Below are 11,330 nucleotides of genomic sequence, written 5' to 3'. Positions count from 1 at the left end.
AATGCCGAGTGGAGAATCCTTTTTGTGTGGCTGTGAATTGCAACGCATCGTTAACGCAATGCGTTTGATGGGTTCAGAAAAAGAATCAAGGCAACAAAAGGTTTGTACCTTTGAAATCATGTCTCGTTTCATAAAGGGTAGTGTTGAAATCTTCTAGATCAGACTCTTTTCGAAGACGCCTTTGCGTTCTGCGCGCAGATCCGTTGCAGTTTTGTCCATTTCAATGTCACCTTCTCATTGCCACCTGCTTCCCTCTCGAATGTCTTCTGACCCCAAACATGCCAGAGAACAACCACAAGACCTTGGAGTTACGCCGAATTTCTATATGTCACCTTCTCAAGGCGCGGCTGGCTCTAACTGTCACGTGACGTAGTAGATATCAATGGTGCATAGCGCTTGATCCTCGAGAGAAGAGAGGGCTTGGCCGTTTTTTTTTTGGCCAGGATGATCAAAGAAATCAGTGTTATACCTGCTGCCAAGGGAAGGTTTATGTGTCTCCCATTGCTTGTACGGTTCTCACCTGCACTCAGAAGAGTATGAATCCGTGTTAGATACTCCAGAATGTTTTCAGTATAGTTGTTGATTGTACTGATGATGAGAACCGAAAAGATACCCATTGAAGAACATACAGTAAGTTGTATGCAGATTCACGGCCATAAGGCCCCTCCACAGATAACGCGAATTTGGGACAAGAATCGGCTGGAAACTGTTTGGTTTTCTTTACCCCTTTTTTTTGCTATGTTTCAGATAGCATCAAAATTCCGTCCATTAGCTTCGCTGTCTTCCCAGCAAGAACCCCTATGTGATGCTTTTCATCAAGCGAAGTCGGCGACATGCTGAAGGTCTGCCATTATATAGCCGTGACAGTTCTCACACATGAAGCAAGATGAAGCTCAATGCATTATTCCGCAAATCTGGTATTCCCTGAATGGACAAAGTCAGTAGTTGTAAACATCAAAGAAATGAAAGTTTCAAAACTAAGGTCCTTTTGATTCAGATTGAAAAAAAATAACACGCTGATTCTGAAATAAGGATTTCAACTATCAACAATGAAGATGAATGAATATCACACCAAAAACTATGCATTATAGTTGGTCTCCGACGTGAAATGCGCAGAAGAAGACAGAGACTACATATGATTGATGGGTGTGGTAGAAAAGCTTTATAATGTTTCCTCACTCGGTGAAGTGATGTAAACCCACACAAAAAGAAAGCTCCTGGAAAGTAAGAAATACCATTAACAATGTACCCAAAAAACTTATAAGAAGCAAAAAAAAGGTAACGAAAATACAATCAAAGCAGAATCTTGCAAGCTGAATTAAGACAGCCAACGGAATCGCATAGCAGAGGCCACAAAGGGAAACAATTGCCATACACGATATGGTGGAGTGTGTTCAAAAGAACAAAAACACCATGAATAACAGTCCAATCATCCCAAAAGCAAAAACTATCGCCAGTTAGCAACAAATTACAAAAGGCTGAACAAAAGAGCCGCAAGAATCAGCAAGTAACGAGAGTTGCACATTAGGAAGCCCCCATCGAGATCCCGTAATGACACATCAGTACTACGAATAAAGGTGATAAAATTCAAGCTTGAATGAAACCTGATAACGACAATGATAAGGGTTATGCATATAAATCATGCTGCAAGAAAAGATACAGCACCTTCCTTCTTTGGGATGAGATAGGAGATTTCGATATCTTTGACATTCACGACACAAAAAGAAACGTGTACGACAAAGTTCAAAAATTAAACGGCTACATTTTGTATTTAACATGAAGATCAACTTGTCACTTGCACAAAACATGCTTGGTGAAAAGTTTCCTCTCCTCGCCATAGAATTAAAATCAAATACCATACAACACAGAGAAGACAAAAATGACAAGAACATGACCACTGAAAATCCAGAACACGCTTCCTGTATTTCAAATAAGGAAAAAACTATGTACACAGACATTTCCAACGAAGAGTGAGCAGGAAGTGAAAGAAAGCAGAAGAATGTAACCTATATACTGAAGTGAGTGTCTGATTTCCATTTCCTTACGAAGTGCCTGACGTCTGCCCAGTTGTGAAAAGGTCAAAGACATCAACTACTGTGCCTCAACCCATTTTCGGGAGAACCAACTTGGTCTAAGTTCGAGCGGCATTTCACCCCTAACCACAACTCATCCGTTGATTTTCAAAATCAGATACAACTCTGTGACAGCAATTTTCAGTTCAGTTCTTTTCGTTAATTCTTTATCTGTCTGTCCAATCAAATCAATCCTTTCGTTCATTCGCTGATAAATGGAATTGGACTAGCTCCCCATTCTTTTTGCGCCTTTCGTCTTTCCTTTGCTAGCAGCCCTTTATGTCCCCGTTGTTTTCTTTCTCCCGAGACTCTTGGCCAGCAGTATTTTTACCATGTGTTTGATTTCATACAATAGTTTGCCCAGACATTCACTAAATAAGGTCTATAAGCTGATGCTAAACCAATCTGCATATGAAAAATTGAAATCGACACAAAATAGACAAAGATTGAGGTAGAATATAACTAGCTCAGAATATCCTAACTCTGTCACAATAGAGAATATATCATGCAATAAAACTGAAGGACAAAAAACCTCATAAGAGTTTCATGATATTTTTCGTGTTCTCTAAGAATATAGATAAATGTCGTGTAACTCCAACCTCTAGCATGGGAAATAATTCCTGTTTCAGCACTACGTGTTCATGCACACAATGCAAACTCATCAGAAACCTCAAATGTGCTAGGAGAAATTCATAGCAAAAAATTAGATAAATAACAGTACACAAGAGGATATCGCTAAATTTGCTCGTACGACAATTGAAACACAACAATCCTAGCATAGAAACATGAATTCAGAGCACTTTTATTAAAATTTATACATTCAATCATGTCGACCATTGCAACTTGAACCCGAGATGGCAAGTACTAAAGCTCAATGCATCTCCGGATGCAAAATCCGTAAGGATTCCAAAGGACATCGGCATGCCTCAAAGTGGGTAATCAAAGTGATTATTATAGGCAATATTCTTGCAATCTGAACAAATTTGGCCTCCAGATATTCGCTCAATGCTAAGACTCAATCCAAACAGTGACGAACAAGACAATTTACTTCCATTATTTTTGCTTCTCCGAAGATAGAAAATCAATCATCGACAATCAGAAATGTCTGAATTCAAAAAATACAAAGTGCAAAGTGAACAAGTTCCTCCGATATAAGCTACGGAATTTGTTGCGCCGAGTCCAAACAGAACCAGTATTCAAGCAGATTCGAATCCCCTTTCTGACCTAACAACACCTCAAGGTACTATGATGTCTGATTCTACGAATTACCTCCACTCGATACGAATCGGACAACGAAGGTTCACGTGAAAATGAAAAGTAAAAGGTGAAAGTTACCGGGCTTGGCGGAGGCGACGACGGCTCCGATCATAATTCCGATCGTCTCTTGTAAAAAACCTGAAACGATCGCGACTGCCGTCGGGGCCTGTGAAGCCGAAATTTCTCCGATCATCGAATTAACCTCACTGTTCCGGTGGATATGCTTTTAATAATTTTCTTACAAACAAAGAAAGAACTATCAAATTAGAACTATTGTGAATTATTATGTATCACCATATTGAACATTTTAGTTTTCTTAATTTTCTGAGACTATTTTTAGTAAAAACGTGGAACCAAGAAATATTCTTCACAAAAATTAAAATTTCTATAAAATGTAAATATAAAGATTTCAATAAGAATCAAATTATATTGATATAGAATAATGGGAACAATCTTAACAGAAATGTATTTTTGTGTAAAATGTAAATATAAATTTTTTGATAAGAATATTAAATGAAATTATTAATAAAATAGAAAACAATTATCTGAACACTATGCTTAATAAAAATTTTAAATTTTAAAACTATTCTAAATAGCATTTTCATTGTGCAGAATTTAAAAGTGGAAAAGGTGGAGGTCAAACTTTTTTGGAATTTGCGTATATCATCAAATTTAATCAATAAAATTTATAAATTCTTTTTGTAGTAATTAAAAATTTTAGCTTTATTTTTAATAATATTTATTGTTAATAATAAAATTTTTTTTTTGAAAAGAGTCCAAGTTTATAAAAATCTTATTAGAAATATAATTAATTTTCAATTTTTTGAAATAACTCTAATTATTATCAATGAAAAAATATGAATTTAATCGAAAGATTAATTATATGAAATTAATAATAAAATTAAATCTTAGAACTATTGTTACGGTTTCAGATTTATATATTTCTTGAATAATAATATATAATAATTATCTCTAAAAAATTATGAAATTATTGTTTCAAGTATTTTTTTTAAATTTCCTTGTAAAAATAATATAGAAAAATTAATTATTTCTTTCTCGCTGTTTCTCAAAGCTTGCGAGCAAGACAACCAATTGATCTTCCTGTCAATATTTTTTTTTTTCTCTCGGTTGATTAAAATAATTACATAAAGACTTTGGATTTTGGTCAGAAACGAAGCCACTTTGTTGTTTTTTTTTATTTCTTTGAACCAGTAATTGCACGTGTGAATACCGAAGCCTATTCAATTGAAAAGTATGCGGTCCACTACAAAATGGTATATGTGATATTGAGGGTGACGTGAGCAAGGATTTACATGGTTTCGATTTTGGTCCACTACAAAACCGGTTTGAATTTGGTTTAATTCGGACCTAGGTTTATAAATTTTGTGTGATTCAGAGTTTGTATGCTCTTCAAATCTACTTTAGAGAAGACTTCTAAACTGAAATTGGTTTGTACGGTCTGGTTCAGTTTGGTTCGGGGAAATTGAGCTTAATATCAAGCTTGGTTCGGTTTGTACGGTTTAGTTTTATTCGGTTTACTTTGTATTAAACCGAAAATGATGACGTATGAGAGAGAGAGATGATCAGGTTGGGTTTTGTTTTGGTTGCTGTATTATTATCTAATGGGATAATAAATGGCTCGTGCTAATTCGCCTCATAGATGTTGACTTTGTTCTCTCTGTTAACTCCATCAAACGACTCTATTAATTGTATTATTATTATTTTTGGGTAAGTTATTAATTGTATTATTGCTGCTTTAATAATGCATATATACTTTTTTAGTGTCTTTGCTAGTGATTATAGGCCGTTGAAGTTAATTGATTGGTAAAACTATTACCATAGAATAGGAAGTTTTTATTTTAATTATTTGTTTTATTTTCTTGTAGAATCTTAGGTTTCGTTAGTTTTGCATAGTTTTCTTTTTAATTTAGCTAATATTTAGGGAAGTCTAAAATAATATTTAGGAGATTTCTGCATTATCTCTACATTTTTTAGACTTTGAATTCCAGCCAAAACTAAACGGCTCTTTTCAATTATATCTCTATCATTTTTAATTTAGTTTTTTTTATATTCAAAATTGGGTGATTCAACTAATAAAAATGAATCAAATCTCCTTCGTAATCCGGATTCGAATTCTCGAGAGAAATATTTACATAAAATTTTACGGTCTTTTGAAAGATATAGTGGAGACAAAAATCCCGATGAACTTCATAGATCGTCATTAGATATTCGAAGATATTATACCGTTTGTAGTTTGAAGAATTTATTACACTATTAAAACCCTACTTGACCAACTACTCGATGGGGGACCCACACGACTGTATCAAGACAACTCATTTATCCTTTCTTGCTAAAGGTTGGGTTTTTTTAAATGTTTTGTCTTGCGATTTGGCCCGAGTATTTGGGTAGGTGTCTTCTTCGTAAACGCCCTTTTTTAAAATCTTCATATATATCACTTTCGTTATGTGTTGTTATAATATTGCCGATGTGAATTGACCAAGTTTGAATGGTCAATCGCCGCTTTCTTACAAGCTTTGTCTTCCCAAGCTCCTGCCTCTTTGTTCAAAGTCTTCCAATTTTGTTAGTGTATATGTTTTTTAAAGGCACACTTGTGTGTTCGCCACATGTGGGTTTCTTTAATGATTGCTAGGAGGTTTCGGCAAATTCAAGAAAAGACGATTCTCTGCTTTTGATCTTCGTGGGTTTCTGTTTTGGTTTGAAACATGAGTTCGAGTTCAAGAGTTCGAACCCTCTTGCTCGTCCTCATGATGGCTTCCGTCCAAATTTGTTCTGTAACATCTCAGACAAATAGTGGTGACAGTAAGTGTTTTTCGATTCCCTCGTACATTTCTGGTGGATGGTTTCACGTAGAGACGCTATTGGATGATTTTCCGCGAGAAATTTTGTCATAGGATCGGCATAGTGAACATTAGGAGCCACTATTGTAACATTTGCAGGTGCTGGTTTGAAAGCTCTGATGAATGAATGGAAGAATTTCCCACCAAACTGGAAAGGCTCAGATCCTTGTGGAAGCGGTTGGGTCGGAATTTCATGCACGAATGGCCGTGTGACGTCTATGTGAGTTTCCTGCCAATATATATACATATATATATATATACACGCCATTGTCGGCTGTATATTCCGGAGAACTATCACGATCTCTGCGCGTTTCAGATCACTAGCGAACATGAATTTGAAGGGAACGCTTTCTGGAGACATTTCAGCATTGTCTGAACTGCAGATCCTGTGAGTATTTTATGCTTTGACTACTTTACAATATTCGTGCATATATCCGTCTTTGTATAAACTTGGGATTAAGACGATGTTGTTGTTGTTCCGAGTCAGAATGTTCATCTACACGGTTATGCACTTGGTCCCGAGTTTTGGTCTTCCCTTTTGAATTTTGATACCGTAGTTTTTATGCTCCGATGATCAATTTGTTCTCACTTTGTTCAACGGGATTTTGTCGTAGGGATTTGTCTTACAACCTTGGTTTGACTGGAACACTCCCATCGGCAATCGGACAGCTGAAGAAGTTGAAGAACTTGTAAGCGAAGTTCATCATCCGACAAAAAGAAGCTCTGTCTTTTCCTAGTTGCCTCTGACCGTATAACTCTTGTCTCTGTCTCTCTTCTCACTTCCAGGATCCTTGTCGGCTGTGGGTTCGCCGGTCCAATTCCTGAATCGATCGGTTCCCTTTCTCAGTTGGTATATCTGTAAGTTTTTAGCTTGGCTTTATCTTTCGCCGGTCCGGCTTATTGGTGTACAAAACATACTCAATAGTCTTCTGTTCCCCCATGGCAGATCATTGAATTCGAATCAATTTAGTGGAAGAATCCCACCTTCTCTTGGGCAGTTATCAGATCTCTATTGGTTCGATATAGCTGACAATCGGATCGAAGGAAGCATTCCAGTATCAGATGGAACGTCACCGGGCCTCGACATGCTTGTCAATACAAAGCACTTGTACGATGTTCCGTCTCTCGTATCCGCATTCTCGTTGAAAAGTCCCCTTTTGCTGCTATGCAGTTTCCATCTTTAATCCAAGGTAGCAAGCGATAACTCAGCGTTTGTCTTCTTGCAGTCATTTTGGACAAAACAAGCTTTCGGGTGAAATCCCGGAAAAGCTCTTCAGCTCGAGCATGACCCTGTTACATGTGTATGCTCCATTTGATTTCCCGGTTTTTGTGCTTGAAATTGCTTTGATGGTTATGGCTAATGCTACTGTTTTCAACCAGCAAAACTGTTTCATAGGAACATCTTCTATATATATATATATATATATATATATATAACATGTCTTCCTCTCTGTTGACAGGCTATTTGATGGCAACCAACTGATAGGAAAAATTCCGGACAGCCTCGGCCTCGTTAAATCTCTGGAAGTGGTGTAAGCAAAACTAAGTTTATGTGGCTGCTTGTTTTTGCTTAGAATTCAGATGGCTATTCAACTTCTGTTCTGCATTTGTTACAGGCGCCTCGACAGGAATTCAATGAGCGGAAGCGTTCCGTCCAGTCTTAATAATCTGACAAGTCTTAGCGAACTGTAAGTGAACTGTACTGTAGTGGAAGCCCCAAGTAGTTTTAGTTTTGTCCTTCTGGTGTGTTTTATTGGAGTTTAGGCTTTTGCTTTGTATGTATGTATACTCATATATGACAGTGAACTCATTTCCTCAGGTACTTGGCCAACAATAACTTCACTGGTGGCCTCCCAAATCTAACCAGCTTGATCAGCCTCTACACACTGTAAGCGTTAAATACGATCTTAAACCTCTTTCTTCTTCCATGTGGTTCAAACGTTCATGCCTCTATGTGGTTGTAATGTCACAGGGACCTCAGCAATAACAGTTTTGACCCATCAGGGATTCCACCATGGATCTCTGGGTTACAGTCTCTGTCAACATTGTATGAACAACTCTCTCTCTCTCTCTCTCTCTCTCTCCCACCTCCATGTGTCTCAACTAATTAAGCGTTTCAGGAGGATGGAAGATATACAACTCCAAGGTCCAATTCCAACCTCTCTCTTCAGTCCTCCTAATTTGCAGACTGTGTGAGTAATCCACTTTCATGTCACTGTTCCATTGGCAAATCTCTGAACTGTGAAATCCATACTGAAAAGGTGTTTTGCTCGGGCATTACAGGACTCTACGACTTAATCAACTAAACGGCACCTTGGACTTTGGCCGTAACTACAGCAGCCAGTTGGAATCCGTTGATCTACAGGGCAATGGCATATCTGTATACAGACAAGGAGCTCAGAACAGCATTCGAGTAATGTAAAGACATTCTTCCTTCTGTTGTCTGATTTTGCAATGCTTTGCCATTTGAAAGAACTTACATGTCAATCTTGTCTCTGGTTAAACACCGATTTCTTGTTTTATTACCCGCAGATTGGCGGATAATCCAGTGTGCCGAGAATCCGGGCAAAAGCCAACTTATTGCTCGGCTATCCAACCCGATTCATCTTTTTCCACCTCTCCGGAAAACTGCATAGCTCTTCTTCAATGCGGCTCGGGAATGATTTCTAGTCCCAAGTGCAGTTGTGCATATCCATACACAGGAACCATATTCTTCAGGTCTCCTTCGTTTTCGGGATTCGTCAACTCGACCTACTTTGTGGTTCTTCAGCAAAACATAACGAGTTTCTTCCAGCGATACCGTTATCCCGTGGATTCTGTTTCTCTCAGCAATCCAAGAGAGGATCAAACCAATCACCAGCTTCTAATAGGCCTGAGAATCTTTCCATCCGGCCAGGACAGTTTTAATCGTACGGGAGTCTCAACTGTCGGCTTTGCTCTTAGCAATCAGACTTATAAGCCGCCAGATATTTACGGACCTTACGTTTTCAGGGGCGACGAGTACACTCACTTCTCAGGTACGAGCAAGCATTATATACAGAATTCTTGAAAAAGATACTATCGACATGTCCGAAAATATTCCGGCTTTCTTTCTAGATGGAGGAAACGGGTCCAAGTCGTCCAACACGGGCATTATCATCGGAGCTGTAATTGGAGGCATTGTTCTGCTGTTGCTGTTAACCATAGCTGGTATCTACACTTATCATCAGAAGAAGAGAGCAGAGAGAGCAACAGAACAGAGTAATCCTTTCGGTAAGACGAAGAGCTTTTCAGACAAGATCTGTGTCACACATGACAGTGCTTAAAGATTCTTACTGCACGAAAATCTCCATATGCAGCGAAATGGGACACCAGTAAGAACAGCATTGACGCTCCTCGTTTAACGGGAGCCAAAGCTTTTACATTCGAGGAGCTGAAGAAATATACTGACAGCTTTTCAGACACAAACAATATAGGGATCGGGGGTTATGGGAAGGTCGGTCTAACGCTCTTTTACTAACTTCTCGCTTTTGCGCATACAAATGTATGGCCTTCCATTATCGAATTTGAAATGTTTAAAGGTTCTCAAGGTAAACAATATTCTTAACCTACAGCCAAGCGCCTAGAGTTCATCCCCATGAGTTCATTTCTGCGACATTTTCGGACGCATGACCTTTTTCCCTTGAACTCGTGTTCTTTCTCGTACAGGTTTATAGAGGAATTCTCCCGTCTGGGGAGATCATCGCAATAAAACGAGCTCAACAAGGATCTTTGCAGGGAGGGCTAGAGTTCAAAACCGAGATCGAGCTCCTTTCCCGTGTCCACCATAAGAACGTCGTCAGGCTCTTGGGATTTTGTTTCGACCAAGGTGAACAAATACTGGTTTATGAGTACATACCAAACGGCTCTCTGAGAGACAGTCTATCGGGTAACTAACTCTTTTCCTTGGTCGATAACTAATCATTTGGACAGATCTTTCTTCCCTTTTTGTCTGAAACTGGAAGTGTAGAGACCAAACACAAATCTGATCTCTGTGGCAGGGAAGAGTGGAATCAGTTTGGATTGGACAAGAAGACTGAAAATAGCACTTGGTGCAGCAAGAGGACTGGCATATCTTCACGAGCTTGCCGATCCTCCGATCATACACCGGGACGTTAAATCGAACAATATATTACTCGACGATACTCTGACCGCAAAGGTTGCCGATTTCGGTCTTTCCAAACTCGTGGGTGACCCTGAGAAAACTCATGTCACCACCCAAGTTAAAGGGACCATGGTGAGTAACCCACCCTTTGGATCAGAATGTTTCAGTTAGCATAGTGGCTCTTTACATAAATTCATCGTTTAAATCTCTCCTGAGAGGCGATTTTTCTGTCGTGGTGCAGGGCTACTTGGATCCGGAGTACTACATGACGCAGCAGTTGACGGAAAAGAGCGATGTTTACAGCTTTGGCGTGGTAATGTTGGAGCTATTAACCGGGAGACAGCCTATAGAGCGAGGAAAATATGTCGTGAAGGAGGTAAAGGCGAAGATGGATAAATCGAGGAACTTGTATGACCTGCAAGAAATCCTCGACCCGTCGATCATTGTGAGCACAACCTTGAAAGGGTTCGAAAGGTTTGTCGACGTGGCACTGACGTGCGTGGAGGAGTCCCGGGAAGGCAGGCCGTCGATGGGCGAGGTGGTGAAAGAGATCGAAAACATCATGCAGATTGTCGGTGTGAATCCCAACACGGATTCAGCATCGAGTTCTAGGACCTACGATGAAGCGAGCAAAGGATCGAGTAATCCTTACGGCAAGGGATCCTTCGAGTACAGCGGGATTTTCCCGTCTTCAAAGATCGAACCGAAATGAAAATCTTCGCTTTTTGATCATTTGTTGCGTACTTTCTGTAAGCAGATACCTGAGGTAAAGCTTTGGATTTGCAGAAATCAGACAAAAGCAAACAATGTAAAGGGGGTTTGTTCTTTTTCCTGGTTCGTGTATATATGGAATTCAGTGATTTGTCATTATGTTTCCTCAGCTTCACAAGAGCAAAAGACAGTGTCTGTCCCTTTGATGAACTAATGTGTGAATGTATCAGTCAGTGGCTAATAAAAAACATCGACGTACAAAGTTTTTATATTTCGTCTTAACTGTATTCCGACAACCAAAACATAATC

The 11,330-nt window shown here is 38.9% G+C and overlaps 1 protein-coding gene and 1 long non-coding RNA gene across 10 annotated transcripts; one reads left to right on the top strand and one right to left on the bottom strand.

The window, feature by feature from the left end:
• Window positions 1–7: 7 nt before the first annotated feature.
• On the bottom strand, window positions 8–3,646 carry LOC104800317. Of its 9 annotated transcripts, none has more exons than XR_769714.1 (5): window positions 3,408–3,646; window positions 2,007–2,477; window positions 1,073–1,217; window positions 614–924; window positions 8–520 (listed from the first exon to the last, which is right to left on the bottom strand). It is a non-coding gene; the product is annotated as an uncharacterized LOC104800317 (long non-coding RNA). The 9 variants fall into 9 exon arrangements; XR_769717.1 differs by lacking the exon at window positions 3,408–3,646 and having other exon boundaries at window positions 8–357; window positions 470–520; window positions 2,007–3,401; XR_769715.1 differs by lacking the exon at window positions 3,408–3,646 and having other exon boundaries at window positions 8–357; window positions 470–520; window positions 630–924; window positions 2,007–3,401.
• Window positions 3,647–5,798: 2,152 nt separating this feature from the next.
• LOC104800316 (probable leucine-rich repeat receptor-like protein kinase At5g49770) lies at window positions 5,799–11,180 on the top strand. Its single transcript, XM_010523113.2, has 19 exons — window positions 5,799–6,149; window positions 6,287–6,407; window positions 6,504–6,575; window positions 6,802–6,876; window positions 6,974–7,045; window positions 7,134–7,295; window positions 7,414–7,488; window positions 7,648–7,719; window positions 7,804–7,875; window positions 8,007–8,075; window positions 8,160–8,234; window positions 8,308–8,379; window positions 8,471–8,605; window positions 8,720–9,204; window positions 9,284–9,439; window positions 9,526–9,662; window positions 9,875–10,094; window positions 10,207–10,442; window positions 10,552–11,180. The coding sequence occupies exons 1-19, from the start codon at window positions 6,053–6,055 to the stop codon at window positions 11,020–11,022; spliced, it is 2,874 nt and encodes a 957-aa protein (XP_010521415.1). The 5' UTR covers window positions 5,799–6,052; the 3' UTR covers window positions 11,023–11,180.
• The last annotated feature ends 150 nt before the right edge of the window (window positions 11,181–11,330 follow it).

The sequence above is a fragment of the Tarenaya hassleriana genome, unplaced genomic scaffold (assembly GCF_000463585.1).
Source record: "Tarenaya hassleriana unplaced genomic scaffold, ASM46358v1 Cleome67, whole genome shotgun sequence".
Classification (NCBI taxonomy): Eukaryota; Viridiplantae; Streptophyta; class Magnoliopsida; order Brassicales; family Cleomaceae; genus Tarenaya; species Tarenaya hassleriana.
Note: the sequence above shows the minus strand (reverse complement) of the source record. Positions and strands in the feature narration are given on the sequence as shown.

Coding starts and splice junctions, on each gene's coding strand:
- LOC104800316 (XM_010523113.2), top strand. CDS start 6,053: ATGAGTTCGAGTTCAAGAGTTCGAACCCTCTTGCTCGTCCTCATGATG. Junction 7,046..7,133: donor CTTTCTCAGTTGGTATATCT/GTAAGTTTTTAG, acceptor CCCCCATGGCAG/ATCATTGAATTCGAATCAAT. Junction 7,489..7,647: donor AGCATGACCCTGTTACATGT/GTATGCTCCATT, acceptor CTCTGTTGACAG/GCTATTTGATGGCAACCAAC.